We start from the raw sequence: 17,766 nt of genomic DNA, 5'->3' as shown, positions 1-17,766 counted from the left end.
TCATTGTAGCTCTTTAATCACTTGTCACCATGTGGGGCATCACACTTACCAAGAACAGCTGCTCCCCTGTGTTCTGGGTTATATCTAGTCACTTAAGTGACAAGAATGAGTTTTGCTACAATTTATTTGTTACATTTTCTTAGCTGCAGCATGGTTAAGATGGATTTATTTTCCCCTCCTTGTGCGTTCTGAACAGAATTGTTTCCGGGGTTCCAGTTACAGAACCAGTCAGTTCCATGTGTTAATCCTCACTGAAGACCATGGGTTTGCACAGGTGTTGCTGAGCTGATAATGTGAAGACGGTGGAGTTTGGCAGGAATCAGTGGCCTATTTTGGCTCCCAGTTCTGTTGTGGCTATCAGTAGCCAAAAAAAGAAAGAATCCATTTTGATTCTCAGAGCTCAGGTGGTTTGCAAGGCTGGGTATAAAAAAATAATCTTTATTTGTAAATGGAGCACATTTAATTCACAAGTCACTGATAGACGATAAATATGGAGACCAATCATGTCCTTTTTAATGTCATTTCAGAGTACAACAGCTTATTGAGCTAATGGCACTACAAGATAGCTAGTTTTAAAATGAGCTGCATTTTAGAAAATGAGAAGCATGAAGTACAATTATGTAGGAGGATAAGCTTGTAACACAGTCTCCTGTTTGCTTGCAGACTTGGTGTTCAGGCTTTATCTTGATCATGCAGACAGGAAAAATTTTCTAGTTTAATTCATTTGTTCAAACTGATATTTTTCTCCCAATAAGAATCTTGATGATGATTGTTAAAAACCCAAATCGAGACTGGCAAGTGCTCACTTTTCTCAGTCTGCAACTAATCATTATAGCCCCCTCTTTTGCTAAGAAAATTAATTAAAAGCCTTACCTAGGAATAGCCATTTATTTATTTACATTTGCAGACAGTACCTTACATGACCATCTATTCCTTTTGATTTAGCTCTTTAGTTTGGATTTAATTTGTGGCGTGTCTTTTAAAAGATGCTCAGTCTTGAAATGTTACTGTTTTTTTTTTTAAAAGTTGATATTTTAAAATGTGGTGACTTCATACATCAGTTTGTTGTAACCTGTTTATACGTTTTACCTTGTTGCATGCAAAAAGGCATAAGTAGATTCTAGCCCTCAATTTGAGAGTTTCTGGTTTATTATTTGTATTGTTTGTCTTCAACATTTTAATTTTAAAAGGTTTCAGAAGCAACTGAGGAATTGAGACAAGGACACCATTGTTGAGCCTGAATTTAGGTTTTTAGGAAATAGTTGCGCCTTGTTTTTATAACTGCGTTGACTTGTATTCCCTTAGGATCTACATCTTGTTTTATTCTTGACAAATACATCTTAATGTCAATAGTACTTGAAAGCTAATGTCCAGCCCCTTTGTAAATCCTTCTATGTAGAGAACTTGGAATTGAATAATCATCTCCATGGGAATTACTAACAGTCATGTGAAGGCAGCTCGCGCCCCAGGGTCAGGAAACTACCACACAGTAGAATTGAGATTAGATTGCAGCTCTTTATGTGTAAAGAAACTAGAATCCGGTCAGGAACTTCGCTGAACCCCTTCTTATAGGTTATAACTTTGCAAAAGGAAAGGATATGGTCCGCTTGAAATCTAGTCAGTTTTAAAGAATGAGTTGAAGACAATTTCAGGTACTGCACCTGCCCAAATCCTCCTTCCAGTCTTTCCAATTTATTTGAGCATAAGCTTTCGTGAGGTACAGCTCACTTCATGTAGCTCACAAAAGCTCATGCTCAAATAAATTAGTTAGTCTCTAAGGTGCCACAAGTATTCCTGTTCTTTTTGCGAATACAGACTAACACGGCTACTACTCTAAAACCTTCCAATCTTTACAGTTTTTAGTCACATTTCCCTATCTGAAAAAATATTGATTTACTTGTTTTTGTGTGAAAGACCAAAAGGAACAGAAGAAACCGTGCGAATGACTTAATATAAAATGTTCCTTTTTTAATTTTCACTTACAGCAAGCTCAAGTGTTTTGCACCAATAGTAGGTAATAAAAGATTATCAGACAATAGAGCGATGTCGAAGCTGCCAGAGTCCTTTTATTGTAGTACCAGTGAACAATTTGAGTAATTGAAAGAACTATAAATTACTAGAATTCTGTCTTCTCAAACTCAGATGAACACCAGGCAGTAGCTAATTTTCTTGTAAGATTTATCCTTCCAATTGGCTTGATTTAGGCAAGTGTTCTAGAGATTTGCTAACCTCTTGATAGAAATGTGAATAATTTTTGTTGCAAATAAGTGTGGAAATTGTTTTTATAGAGAATCTTGTCACTCTCTTGGTCCCCGTCCAGTTCCTAGTGCAGAGAGATCCACATCACAAATGGCACTAATTGATGGTCTTGTCAGTCAGCAGTTTGGGCAAGGATTGAATGGGCTATGCAGACAGAATTCTCACCGTAGACAAACTCCTTCCAGTAGAAGGCAAAGATGTCTCCTGGTGGGTAGGTTGGTGTATCTATGGGAAGCGTGCATGGGTGACTTTTCTTTTCTGGGAATAGAGGGGTACACTCTGCACAGCTGTCATGTGTTTTCCACAAAAACTAAATTCATGAAAGGTGACAACAGTTAAGCTGTGAAGAAGTTCCAGTGTCCAGAACGCCCCTTTGATATAACTCTTATCTCGGGTATCTGTAACTGTTGCCAGTCTCCACAAAAAAAATTTAGGGTGGCAAAATAAGAACCTTTTTATATTCTCCTTGCTATGTGGAGGACACAACTAAGCAGGTGCCACCACTCCATAATCCCACACAGTCAGGAGAACTTGAGGGTCTAACTTCTTTTGCCAGAAGTATGTCCCAGTAACACCCATTGGAGCTGGGCTGGCAAAGCAGACACGTTGCTGAGAGAAGAAAGTCCCCAGGTTTGCTGCAGGTCTGTGTATGTACATGTCTCAAAGTCAGAAATTGTCAGGATATTGATGAGTTTGGGGCAGTGCTGCATGAGAGTCATAAACACACGAAATTAAGGCTTATGAAATTGTTGTTTGGAGGAGATGGTGGAGTAGAGTGTGGGAAAAGTTCTTTTACCCTGTGAAATGCTGTGTGTTGCCTGGTTTGGTCTGCACATTACAGCTCTCCCTCTTTCTTTCTTTAGACAGGTAGAATTGACAAGTCATACCCAACAGTATGTGGTCACACAGGACCTGTGCTTGACATAGACTGGAGTCCCCATAATGATCAAGTCATTGCCAGTGGTTCTGAGGACTGCACTGTCATGGTAAGTTAATAAAAAGCATATTTAAAAGCCTGAGACCTGGTTTCTATTTAGAAAATTTCACTTGTTTGATCTTCAAATAAAATTTCTTTGGAAAAGTATTGGGTGAGCTTTTATGGTACTGATGCTTCATTGACTTCAGAAATAATTCCACTAGAGAGGCTATTCCAGCTTAAGAGTTGACTGTGCAGGTGATGCTCTGCTTCCAAAGACAGGTAAGTGTCTCCTGTAACAGCACTCTGCTCTCAGCACCCGCTGGAAGTCTCATTCTGCAATCTGCTGAAGGCCTCCGCTCCCATTGACTTCGGTGATAGTAGTGGTCACTCTGTACTTGCAGGATCCAACCCTGGCTAAGCAATGACATTAGTGTATCTGGAGGAGCCAATTAAACAAATTGGAATGAAGAGGAGGGTGTTTAACAGCCCCATCAGTACTGCACAACAGGATGGATGAAGTCACCAAGGAGCCAAGTCCCCCTTTGGGGATATCAATGCTCTATTGTAGTTAAGTGAGACACTGAAGGTTATAAAGGGAAGTATGAGACAGGATGCAGCAGGTCAGATAACATATTACCATGATCAGCGTTCAGAACAATACTGTGTGGTTTTTACATATGATGGTCACCCAATTATTAACTGGGAAGAAACCTGTAAATTTGAACTCTATGTGAAAACACAGATTACAGGATTTTGAATTTCCATAATTGTCCATTTGACATTTCATTGCATTGTTCAAGAAAATCAAAGCCCAAAACTCCTAGAGGAACCTTCTCTTCTGAGAATCCAGATATCGGGTCTGCCTTGGCATAATTGGTTTGGCCTTTCTCCATCCTTCCTAACTGTTCCAAAAACAAAACCTATAGGTAAATGCAAGTCTCTTCCCTGGTCTCACAGACAGGGTCTTTAAGGGTGAGGAGGAAGAAAGAAGTGATCATGACCAAGCCAGTCATGGACATGTATCCTTTTATAGTGCTTTGAAGAAGGCAGATGTGGCTCCGACCCCCAGAGCTCGCAACTGGAGAGGTGTTGGATTGAAGAAGAGTCAGGAGGGTGGGAATGGGGCAAAGGAGGACAAACCCAGTTTCTCTTAGGACTGTTGCAGCCCTTGATTTAAGGGTGAACACCTTACTTTTGTCTACATCCACAAGATGTGTAGATATGTCAAAACTTTAACAGGGTTCTAAATTTTGCACCTGCCAACCTTGAACATGGGTTCCCTTTTAGCTTGGGTTAGAGCACTTTGAACAATAAATGGCCTTGATCAGAGATAGGCATTGACTCCATAACAAATATAAGAAAATCCTTCCAAAAAAAAAAAAGTATTCACACACCAAAAAAACCCTCAAACTTGTGATTTGTAAAGTTCACAACCGATCTAGAATTGTTTGAAATGGTGTCAGAATGTTCTGTAAGAAACCACAATTCAGAAGGTATGTGAAATGGAATGAATACTCTCTGAAATATAAACATCAGTAGAACTGGTAAACCTTAAATCTAGAACTTCTTTGTAGAAGAAGAAATAAGCCCCTAATCCAAGTTGCAATGAGAAGCACGTTGGAACATCCAGAGGTATTGATTTATGTGGAAAGATCAGCGAAGTGCAATTATAGCTTGTCTAAGTAACCGCTAATGTAGGGACAAACTGTCTACAAATACCCGGGTAGGATGGGGGAAATGGCGAACTGTGGCCACTGGAAGCTTGGGGCATCCGTGCCTGCGGACAGTCAATGTAAACAAAAGGTATTGCGACCCACCAACGGATTACCATGACAGGCTGCAGGTTGCCCACCACTGATCTAATGGGTCTCTTTCCATCTCTAATTGCTATTATATCTTGGCACTGGTAATTTAGCATTGTCTTCAGTATCGGTTTCAAATTCCTGCTTCCTAAACTGTCTGTCTTATTAGTTTGAATAAACGCCAATATATCTAAGTTGTCAGTTAGTTCTGAACTCTTCATTAATGACTAAAATGAAGCAAGAGAAACATGCTGGTGCCCTGACAGAGAAATCCACACAGGCTTGTGCAGGAGTGTGCAGTTCACTTTTGGAAAATTCCATTTTTAATTGACTCTGAATTTGGGGCACACTGTTCAGGAATCTGTACTACCTTCAGTCCACAGCAGGTCTCCCATTGACATCAATGAGATGTTTGCAAGGAGATGCAGGATAGAACATAGCCTACAGGTAGGAAGTAACCTAATAATGAAAAAAGTCACATTGTCTTTTGATGGAAATATCATTCTTACCTATAGGAGTCCTGCCATTTCTGCCTTATGTTCCTCTCTTCTCCATCCTTCTTTTGTTTTTTCTGTCTCCCCTCCATTTTTGCCTCTGCATTTCCTTTCCTCCAACAGTTTCCAACCATGGGTTTCACTCTGATGTCTTTTCCATCTGATAAAATGATCAGCAATGAAATAGTTAATGACATGTAAGCTGTCAGTAGGCTTTAGTTAGCATCCTGTTAAGATAAAGGGGGTGGTGGAGTTCGTGCCTCCCATAGCCGTTGTTTCATGCTCTCTGCAGACTCAGGAAGACGCCATTGCATCGTTGACATTTGTGTTCCATTGCGATGGTTAACTTTGCATGAAGGCTAGAAACTTTTTATTGAAATGAAAGCTCAGATTCTGCAGACTGGAGATGCAATAAGAAGAGCTGCCTTACTGGGTCAGACCGTGGTCTATCTTGCCCAGTATCTTGTCTTCAACAGTGACCTGTACCAGATCTTCAGGAGGAGTGTACAGAACAGAGCAGTTATGGAGTGATCCACCCACTCCTGGCTTCTGGTAGTCAGAGGTATGGGGTTGCATCCCTGGGTATCTTGACTAATAGTCATTGATGGACCTATCCTCCTTGCACTTATGCAGTTCTTTTTTGAACCCAGTTACACTTTGGCCATCACAACACGCAATGGCAATGAGTTCCACAGGTTAGATGTATGTTCTTTAAAAAAGTATTTCCTCTTGTTTGTATTAACCCTGCTGCCTCAGTGGGTGATCCCTGGCTTTTGTATTGGGGTGGAAAAGGTAAATAACACTTCTCTCATAACTTGCTTGTACACCATTCATGATATCAGACCTCTCTAATATCCCCCATTAGTCATCTCTTTCCTAAGATGAACAGCCCTAATCTTTAAAGTCTGTCCTCATATAGAAGTCATTCCATACCTTTGATCATCTTCATGGCATTTCTCTGAACTGTTTCCGGTTCCACTATATCCCTTCTGTGAAATGCTCAGGGGGATTAGAGAGGCTATTAAAAGAAACTCAGTAATAATGGGGGATTTCAACTATTCCCCATATTGACTGGGTACATATCCCCTCAGGTAGGGATGCAGAGATAAAATTTCTTGACACCTTAAGTGGCTGCTTCTTGGAGCAGCTAGTCCTGGAACCCACCAGAGGAGAGGCAATTCTTCATTTAGTTCTAAGTGGAGCACAGGATCAGGTCCAAGAGGTGAATATAGCTGGACTGCTTGGTAATAGTGACCATAACATAATTAAATTTAACATCCCTATGGCGGGGAAAACACCACAGCAGCCCGACACCGTAGCATTTAATTTCAGAAAGGAAAACTACACAAAAATGAGGAGGTTAATGGAACAGGAGGAGACTTATCAAAGGAGACTCAAGGAGCTTGGCTTGTTTAGCCTAACTAAAAGAAGGTTGAGGAGGGATATGATTGCTCTCTAAATATATCAGAGGGAGAGGAATTATTTAAGCTCAGTACCAATGTGGACTCAAGAACAAATGGATATAAACTGGTCATTAGGAAGTTTAGACTTGAAATTAGACGAAGATTTCTAACCATCAGAAGAGTGAACTTTTGGAATAGCCTTCCAAGGGAAGCAGTGGGGGCAAAAGACCTATCTGGCTTTAAGATTAAACTCGGTAAGTTTATGGAGCAGGTGGTATGATGGGATAACATGATTTTGGTAATTAATTGATCTTTAAATATTCATGGTAAATAGGCCCAATGGCCTGTGATGGGATGTTAGGTGGGTTGGGATCTGAGTTACTACAGAAAATTCTTTCCTGGGTATCTGGCTGGTGAATCCTGCCCACATGTTCAGGGTTCAGATGATCACCATATTTGGGGTCGGGAAGGAATTTTCTTCCAGGGCAGATTGGAAGAGGCGCTGAAGGTTTTTTGCCTTCCTCTGTAGAATGGGGCATGGGTCACTTGCTGGAGGATTCTCTGCTCCTTGAAGTCTTTAAATCACGATTTGAGGACTTCAATAGCTCAGACATAGGTGAGAGGTTTTTTGCAGGAGTGGGTGGGTGAGATTCTGTGGCCTGCGTTGTGCAGGAGGTCGGACTAGATGATCATAATGGTTCCTTCTGACCTTAGTATCTATGAACAGAAATTAAAATGTACAGCACGAAAAATAAAATCCCTGCAAGCTGCATGGAAACTTTTTAAAGACACCATAATATAGGCTCAACTTAAATGTATACCCCAAATTAAAAAATATAGAGAACCAAAAAAGAGCCACCATGGCTAAACAACAAAGTAAAAGAAGCAGTAAGAGGAAAAAAGGCATCTCTTAAAAAGTGGAGGTTAAATCCTAATGAGGAAAATAGAAAGGAGCATAAACTGGCAAATGAAGTGTGAAAATATAATTAGGAAGGTTAAAGAATTTGAAGAACAGCTAGCCAAAGAGTCAAAGTAATAGCAAAAAAATTTGTAAGTACATCAGAAGCAGAAAGCCTACTAAACAACCAGTGGGGCCGCTGACAATCAAGATGCTAAAGGAGCACTCAAGGACGATAAGGCCATTGCAGAGAAACTAAATGAATTCTTTCCGTCTGTCCTCACAGTTGAGGATGTGAGGGAGAATCCCAAACCTGAGCCTGAGAGTTTTAGGTGACAAATCCGAGGAACTGTCCCAGATTGAGGTGTCATTAGAGGAGGTTTTGGAACAAATTGATAAACTAAACAGCAGTAAGTATTCACCCAAGAGTTCTGAAGGAACTCAAATGTGAAATTGCAGGACTACTAACTGTCATCTGTAACCTGTCATTTAAAGCAGCTTCTGTACCAAATGACTGGAGAATAGCTAATGTGACGCCAATTTTTAAAAACGGCTCCAGTGGTGACCCCAGCAATTATAGGCCGGTACTCCTGACTTCAGTACTGGGCGAACTGGTTGAAACTATAGTAAAGAACAAAATTATCAGACACATAGATGAACATAATTTACTGGGGAATAATCGACATGGTTTTTGTAAAGGGAAGTCATGCCTCGCTAACCTACTAGACTTCTTTGAGGGGGTCAACAAGCATGTGGACAAGGGCGATCCAGTGGATGTAGTGTATTTAGATTTTCAGAAAGCCTTTGACAAGGACCCTCAACCAAAAGCTCTTAAGCAAAGTAAGCTGTCATGGGATAAGAGGGAAGGTTCTCTTGTATTGGTAACCGGTTAAAAGATAGGAAAAACAGGGTAGGAATAAATGGTCAGCTTTCAGAAAGAAGAGAATGTACCGACCACTGTGATGGTCAGTACTGGGACCAGTCCTATTCAGCATGCTCCTAAATGATCTGGGAAAGGGGGTAAATAGTGAGGTGGCAAAATTTGAAGATGATACAAAACTACTCAAGATAGTTAAGTCCCACGCAGACTGCGAAGAGCTACAAAAGGATCTCTCAAAACTGGGTGACTGGGCAACAAAATGGCAGATTAAATTCAATGTTGATGATAAAAAAAAAAAGTGTAATGCACATTGGGAAACATAATCCCAACTATACATATAAAATGAGGGGGTCTAAATTAGCTGTTACCACTCAAGAAAGAGATCTTGGAGTCATTGTGGATAGTTCTCTGAAAACATCCACTCAGTGTGCAGCGGCAGTCAAAAAAGCGAACAGAATGTTGGGAATCATTAAAAAAGGGATAGATAATAAGACAGAAAATATCAGATTGCCTCTATATAAATATCCATGGTATGCCCACATCTTGAGTACTGCGTGCAGATGTGGTCGCCCCATCTCAAAAAAGATGGACTTGGAAGAGGTTCAAAAAAGAGCAACAAAAATGATTGAGGGTATGGAACTGCTGCCGTATGAGGAGAGATTAATAAGATTGGGACTTTTCAGCTCAGAAAAGAGACGACTACGTGGGGAAAGGATAGAGGTCTATAAAATCATGACTGGTGTGGAGAAAGTAAGGAAGGGTTATTTATTCCTTCTCATAACACACGAACTAGGGACCACCAAATGAAATTAATAGGCAGCAGGTTTAAAGCAAAAAAGTATTTTTTCATACAACGCATAGTCTACCTGTAGAACTCCTTGCCAGAGGATGTTGTGAAGGCCAAGACTATAACAGGGTTCAAAAATTCATGATAGATAAATTAATGGAGGATAGGAAGTAGTGGGGGCAAAAGATCTATCTTGCTTTAAGATTAAACTCGATAAGTTTATGGAGGAGATGGTATGATGGGATAACATGGTTTTGGTAATTAAATATTCATGGTAAATAGGCCCAATGGCCTGTGATGGGTTTTTAGATGGGGTAAGATCCAAGTTACCCGGGAAAGAATTTTCTGTAGTATCTGGCTGATGAATCTTGCCCATATGCTCAGGGTTTAGCTGATCGCCATATTTGGGGTCGGGAAGGAATTTTCCTCCAGGGCAGATTGGAAGGCCCTGGAGGTTTTTCGCCTTCCTCTGTAGCATGGGGCACGGTTCACCTGCTGGAGGATTCTCTGCTCCTTGAGGTCTTCAAACTACAATTTGGGGACTTCAATAGCACAGATATAGGTGTGAGGTCTTTTTTAGGAGTGGTGGGTGAAATTCTGTGGCCTGCATTGTGCAGGAGGTCAGACTAGATGATCATAATGGTCCCTTCTGACCTAAATATCTATGAATCTATGAATCTATGAATTGCTATTAGCCAGGATGGGCAGGAATGGTTTCCCTAGCCTCTGTTTGCCAGAAGCTGGGAATGAGCCACAGGGGATGGATCACTTGATGATCACCTGTTCTGTACATTCCCTCTGGGGCACCTGGCATGGGCCACTGTCAGAAGTCAGGATGCTGGGCTAGATGGACCTTTGGTCTGACCCAGTATGGCCATTCTTATGTTTTGATGTGGGGCAAACGGAACTGAACAGAGTGTTCAATATGTGCGTGCACCATGGACTTAATTATTGGCATTATGATATTTTGTCATATTTTCTATTCCTTTCCTAATAGTTCCTAACACACCGTTAGCCCTTTTTGATGGCTGCTGCATATTTGGTGGAAGTTTTCAGAGAACTATCCACAGTCACCCCAAGATCTTGTTCTTGGGTGGTAACAGCTAATTTAGAATCCAACATTGTATATATATAGTTGGCATTATTTTTTCCAATGTCCTTTACTTTGCATTTCTCAGTGTTGAAATTCATCTACCATTTTGTTCCTTTGACACCCAGTTTTGTGAGATTCCTCTAACTCCTTGCAGTGTGTTTTGGACTCAACTGTCTTGAATAATTTTTTCTTCCGCAAACTTTGCCACTTCACTGTTCGCACCCTGTTTTCCAGTTCATTAATGAATCTGTTGAACAGCAGAGGTCCCAGTACAGATCCTTGGGGGACCCTACTGTTCACCTCACTTCATTATAAAAAAAATGATTTATTCCTACCCTTTGTTTCCTGCCTTTTAACCAGTAACTGATTTATGAGAGGACCTTCTCTCTTGTCCCATGACTGCTTAATTTCCTTAAGAGTCTTTAGTGAGGGACCTTGTCAAAGACTTTCTGAAAATCCATGTATGCTGTATCAACTGGATCACCCTTATCTACAGACTTCTTGATTTCCCTCAAATAATTCTAATAAATAGGTGAGGCAAAACTTCCCTTTATAAAAGCCATGTTGACTCTTCCCCAACATATCGTATTTATCTGTGTGTCTGATAATTCTGATCTTTACTACAGTTTCTGCCAATTTGTCTGGTACTTAATTCTGGTTCACTGGCCTACAGTTGCCAGGATTTCCTCTGGAGCTCCTTTTAAATATTTGGCATTCTGGTCCATCAGGTTCAGAGGCTGATTTCAGTGATAGGTTACATATTACAGTTGTTCAATTTCATATTTGGGTTCCTTCAGAACTCTTGGGTGAATACCATTTGGTCCCAGTGACTTATAACTTTTTAGTTTATACTTTTTTTTTTTAATAAAACCTCTTCTATTGACACATCAGTCTGGGATGGTACTTCAGAAAGCTGATTCTGCAGCCTGAAGATGCCATGTGGGCCCTATATATGCCTCAAGCACGTCTGATATGTGAGACCGCTAGTCCAAGTGGTTAGAGCAGAGGACTAGGAGTTACGACCTCCTGCATTCTATTTCCATCTTTGCCACTGATCTACTTTATAGCCTTAGGCAAGTTATGCTGAGGTTTAACTGTTTGCAGGGTGCTTCGAGAGCCACAGATAAAAGGTGCTGTACATCTGATCTAAGTGAAATATTTGAAGTACTTACCCCAGGTGTAAATTTTCCACCAAAAATTTGTATGAAAATGCTAAACCTTTAGGCCAGCTCATCCCTGTAAGACCTTCTTTATTAAGATGGATGCACTAGCCTGTGTAAACATACACAATTAGGCCTGATTTACTCGTGGGGGGGGGAAATCGATCTAAGTATGTGAATAATGTAGCTGAAGTCAGTGTACTTAGATCTACTTACTATGGTGTCTTCACTGCAGTAAGTCGACGGGTGACGCTCTCCGGTTGACTCCACTTGCGCCTCTCGCCCTGGTAGAGTACTGGAGTTGATGAGTGTGTGCTCGGCAGTCGATTTATTGTGTCCCGACTAGACGCGATAAATCAAACCCCACTGGATCGATCGCTGCCCGTCGATCCAGATCCAGCAGGTAATGTAGACAAGCCCTTGGTGTCTTTGCTTTGGGTGCAAAGAAATGAGAGCAGGAAAAATTCACATGCCTGTCTCTAGTCTATAGAAATAGGTCCTCAATATATTGGAAGAACATTCTTCTGTGTCCCCATGACACAAAAACAAATCATGCCGAACCAACCTTAATTTCTTCCTTTGATAGAGTTACTAGCCTAGTGGATAGGGAGAAGCAGTAGACATGATATATCTTAATTTTAATAAGAGTTTTGACACAGTCCCACATGATATTCTCATTAGTAAACTAGGAAATGTGGTCTAGATGAAATTATTATAAGGTGGTTGCAGAACTTGTTGAAAGACCACACTCAAGGAGTAGTTGTCAATTGTTTGCTGTCAGACTGGGAGGTTTCAGAGTAGCAGCCGTGTTAGTCTGTATCTGCAAAAAGAACAGGAGGACTTGTGGCACCTTAGAGACTAACAAATTTATTTGAGCATAAGCTTTCATGAGCTACAGCTCACTTCATCAGATGCAACAGGGAGGGGTTATCTAGTGGGGTTCTGCAGGGATCAGTCCTAGGTCCAGGCCTAGTCAGTATTTTCTTTAATAACTTGGCCAATGGAGTGGGCAGAATGCTTGTAAAATTTGTGGATGATACCATGCTGGGAGGTGTTGCAAGGGATTGGAGGACAGGATTAAAATTCAAAATGATCGTGACAAATTGGAGAATTGGTTTGAAATCAAGAAGATGAAATTCAGTAAATAGAGATCCGAAGTATTTCGCTTAGGAAGGAAAAACCAAAGGCACAACTACAAAATGGGGAATAAGTAGCTAGGTGAAAAGGATCTGGGGTTATAGTGGATCACAAATTGAATCTGAGTCAACAGGGTGATGTTGGTAGAGTAGGTCCCACTCTACTTGGCCCTGGTGAGGCCTCAGCAGAAGTACTGTGTCCAGTTCTGGGTGCCACGCTCTCTAGGAAAGATGTGGACAAATTGGAGAGATTCCAGAGGAGAGCACCAAAAATGATAAAAGGTTTAGAAAACTTGACCTGTGAGGAAAGGATAAAAAAAATTGGACATGTTTAGTCTTGAGAAAAGAGGGCAGAAAGGGGACCTGCTAACGCTCTTCAGATGTTAACTGCTATTTAGAGTATGGTAATCAGTTGTTCTCCATGACCAGTGAAAGTAGGACAAAGAAGTAATGAGCTTAATCTGCAGCCAAGGAGGTTTACATTCAGGGTAGTTAAGCTTGGGAACAGGCTTCCAAGGGAGGTTGTGGAATCCCCATCACTGGAGGTTAATAACAGGTTGGACATACCCCTGTCAGGGATGGTGTAGGTTTACTTGATGATTTCTCGAGGTCCCTTCCAGCCTTACGTTTCTAAGATTCTATATTGGAAAAGGAGCATCAGTGGCAAAGACCAGCCTAAGTCCCTCCTCTGATCACTGATACTTATTAGGATGTTGTGCTAAGACTCCCTGCGAGTCCGCCATGTGGCAAATGAAGCCTATCTAGGTCATACTGGCATGTGAATAATCACACAGAATTACGTATCTCCTTTTTAATACTGAGACTCTAAACTCTACAGAGTAGGGCCCATCCTTTATTCTGTGTTGGCATAGTGCTGATTTACAATGAACCTCAATCTGAGATCTGTTGCAATGCAGATCTATTGTTTAAATAAATTCGTTAGTCTCTAAGGTGCCACAAGTACTCTTCTGTTTTCTAGTAAGTTACCTTCACTTTCCTGCTCTCTGACAGAAGAATGAGATGAGCAGTTCCCATCATTTCCTCCTCTCTGAATTGCTTTCAGAGAGACTTCCTTTAAAGTGCTGTGCTATGCAGATATGTTGGATGTTTCCTTTGAAGAATGATTCTCTTCTGCCAGCAAATGAGGAACTACTTAGATATTCATGCTTAAGAACCTTGTGAATGACTGTAATGTACTGCAGGTTTTGTATTCAGCTGGAAAATGTTTATTATGGAAGGGCTTATAGAGGATATCAAATGGCTCTTCTCAGATGGGAGGAATTAATTCTAGCATAAGCGAGCAGCCTTTTAAATAAGGTGAACTGGTAGGTGGTTTTCATGGATTGGCCCATAGAAGTTGATTTGGTAAATTGTTTTATTAAATTATTGACCATTGAATGTGTTAAAAATTTAAACCAGAGCTCTTGCTCTAACTAGAGGCACCAGATAGCTTAGCTGGAAGCACCACGCTAGAAATGCCAATGACCCAAGTGGTGGTCTGTTAGTGTTTTTGTGGCCTTTAATTACCATAGTATCCAAGCACCTCAAACAATGAATTAATCACTCAGATCCTGTGGTGATGGGCATGGTACAAAAATCTAAATAGGACAGTAACCCCCCTTCCCCCCATGAAGTAGGGAAATAGTCTCCTCATGTCCCAGATGGGGAAATTGAGGCACAGAAAGACATAGTGATCTCCCCAAGATGATGCAGTCATTGGCAGAGCTGGGACTTAAAACCCGGGCCTCCTGATTCACTCCTTTACTTCAACAACCATATATAACAATTTTCATCTCTGAAATGTTTGTAGTAATCAATCTGTCACTTCGAGAAACTGACTCACTGAGTTTCTGTTCACTAATTTAGGGAACATGAGCGAATAGCCAGTTATTAATACTCTTTAAGGGTATAAAAGGAAAGCAACCACTGAAAAATGGTGGAACTATCCTTATTCTCGTGTGTGCTTTTAGTGCAAGAAAACCTTCTCTCTCCTGCTGTTCTTCACCAGCAAACTTCCTGGTGTTGCTTCGCTTCCTGTATTGAAAGCTGATGCAGAAATGCCAATCTAGGAAATGCAACTGATGATAGAAAAGACAACTGATGTCAAAGCAACGACTCTCACAACATTTTAAGCTTTCCTTTGTGTGCCTCATTCTGGGCGATTGTCCCATGTCTCAATGTGTCTCATGTCTGGGTTTTAGCAGGCTAGATCCTGTGACCAAACTGGAAGCTACTTAACTTGCCCCACATCTGATTTCATCCCACACAGAAGAGACTCCCCGCCCTGCACTGGAATGAGTTGGCCAGTTCACTCTAGAGCATAGTCTGACCTTTTGCTTTCCCTGTGTTTTGCAATACCAAGCAGGATTATTAGACCAGTAGTTTTGCAATTTGCAAAGGATTACAGTGCTCTACGACTGCTGTGGAATGCATGTGTCTCCCCCCGCCCCAATAGTTCTCCCAGTTTCAGAATTTGTTTTCTGTAGCTTTTTAATTTGTTTCACTGGTATTTTCTGTGGGTAACCCCTGTTTATACCTGATACGTGAGCTCTCCAGACCAGTACCAAATGATTTTCTAAAATTCACTGTGGAATTTTTTCCCCCATAAAAATGCAAACCAAACTAGAGGTGGGTGGGTTATTTTGAGGTAATCTGATTTGCTTTGAGCATCTGTGTCTCAAAGTTGTGGGGGTGTGTTTTTGTTTTTTGTTAGTGTCCATGCTCTGTTGGAGTGGAGAAATTGGGATTAGTGCTAACGTCCACGCTGGCCCCGCTGTGTGCATCTACCACCCCCATTTTATTTCCAAAATCTGTTTGAATCACATCTCATTCTGGCTGACTTTGACAGCTTGCTTCAGTATTGTGAGCAGAATCTGACAATCCTTAATCAATCCTTCCAAAAAAACAAACAATAGAAAGTTGAAGCAATTTGTGGTTATGCTGCCATCTGTTGGTAGGCCGTTATAGTTTGTTTTGTTACATGTAGGTCAAATTTGGTTGAGAAATGCAAAACACCGATGAATCACAGAAACCACCTTTATTAAATGTCCCGTCTCACCTCCTCACTTAAAATTTCAAAGAGACATGATCTTTAATGTTTGGGATTTCATGATCTCTGCTGTTTCCTCCTTCAGACGGAGTTCTTCAGCTGCCTGGAGACATCTTGCCACACCTCTAGCACACAAATGTGGTGCTGCAAATTGGAAGTGGAGTAAATCGGCAGCTCTTTGTGTAGACGCTTACACGGTACTGACCTGCACCTCTCTAACCTCCACCAGCACCGAACTGCACTCCCCGTGTAACCGACCACAGAAATCAGACCTTGAATTTTAACATAGAAGCCCCTGTGAACATTCTTAATCCAAGTATAGCCACCTCTATTAAAACTAGGGAACCCCCATCCTAAAATGGCTGCCTGTTTTTCCCAACAAGAACAGATGCAGTAAGGAAATGGATCAGTTTATTCAGATGCAGTTTGAGATGCAAGAGAATTTATTTGAATCCGCTTATTTAGGAGTGTGTCTAAAATGAAGCGTCTCCTTGGACGTGGAAATGTGGGAGATGTGGATTCAAAATATTGCTGGCCAAATTGTGTGCCCCCGAGACACTGATCTACAGAGCTATGTTCCAAGCAGCCCAGTCATTGCACAGACTTATTTGGGACTGTGAATGAGTTCCTCGCTTTCTTACCTTCCAGCCCAGATCAAGAGGGGTGAATTTGGACTTCTGTTAATGGTACAGTACTCACGGAATGACTGGTGTGTCCTTTAAAGTTGACGGCCCTTCAGTAATCATTTTTACCTACCCCTTTGCAGGTCTGGCAGATCCCAGAGAACGGACTCGCCCTCTCCCTGACGGAGCCTGTGGTGGTTTTAGAAGGCCATTCAAAGAGAGTTGGCATCGTTGCTTGGCATCCAGCTGCGCGCAATGTGCTGCTCAGTGCAGGTAGGAGGTGTAAGCATTGCGGGGGGATGAATGAGACTCGCCTACGGCTTGTTCGTACACCAGGTAATTGGAGGGGAATGGATGACCCTTCCCTGTTACCATTTGCCTGAGTTCCTTTGGTTTCTAGGACTGGGTCACTCACGATACTGTTCTTGTATTACCATAAGGCCTGGGAGCCCAGTCATGGACTCCATTGTGCTAGGTGCTGTATAAACAGAATAATACTCTCCCCCCCCCCCCTGCAAATGCAGAGGGTTACCATCTTATCCCACTCTGTGCTGAGTGCGTGCCGTCTCTGATTTGCAGATATGAGACCTAGGAAATTGTCTGCAGGAAACAGTTGTATTTAAACCATTCCAGACTTTATTGATAAGCAAGTATAATGACCATTTCAGGTTCAGCTATCAAACAATTCACCCACTACCCCTGCCCTCCCCCCCACCCACCCCCCCCCACACACAGACACACTTGCTTTTAACAAAAGTGTAAACGTTTCTCTTTTCCAAGTCAGTTTCTCATATACAAACAGAAAATAACAAATGGGGGTGGTGTTATCTTATTTTACTGATAATCCAGGGTATCAAAGCAAAGGTGTCAAAGATTATAACCTACATATTACAGGCCTCCTCCGTCTGTCCACTTCCATCTTTGGCCCTGTCCACTTTAGCAGAAGTTTGCAACAGTGTTGGCAACAATTTTCAAATACTGTTAGGCTTGATGTGGTTTGTTTTCACACTCAGTGCAATGTACAACTATATGTGAATAAACTACGATGGAAACCTGGTAGGGGACTGGATCTGCAACTCGGGTGTCTGCTAGCAGGGATACCTAGGAAAGCAAGTACCTCTGCATGCTGGTGAGAACAGTATTGAAAACCAGCTGTAGCTAGCTACAGTGAGATCATGTAAGGTTCTGGCAGGACCCTGCTTCAGATGTGTCGCTGCTGTGGTTTTGTTCCCATGTGGACAGCACCTAGGGTGGGGTAATCGA

General features: G+C 41.5%; 1 protein-coding gene across 2 annotated transcripts in view; it reads left to right on the top strand.

The window, feature by feature from the left end:
* The window catches only part of CORO1C (coronin 1C), an 87,579-nt gene that overhangs the window by 54,158 nt on the left and 15,655 nt on the right, over positions 1 to 17,766 (top strand). For both annotated transcript variants that reach the window (XM_084648906.1, XM_084648907.1), the window contains exons 3-4: positions 3,123 to 3,245; positions 16,647 to 16,776. In XM_084648906.1, the coding sequence (XP_084505032.1) occupies positions 3,123 to 3,245; positions 16,647 to 16,776 (253 nt within the window). The remainder of the gene's footprint in view (positions 1 to 3,122; positions 3,246 to 16,646; positions 16,777 to 17,766) is intronic.

Source organism: Lepidochelys olivacea (genome assembly GCF_965140295.1).
Source record: "Lepidochelys olivacea isolate rLepOli2 genome assembly, chromosome: 15".
NCBI classification, from domain to species: domain Eukaryota; kingdom Metazoa; phylum Chordata; order Testudines; family Cheloniidae; genus Lepidochelys; species Lepidochelys olivacea.
Note: the sequence above shows the minus strand (reverse complement) of the source record. Positions and strands in the feature narration are given on the sequence as shown.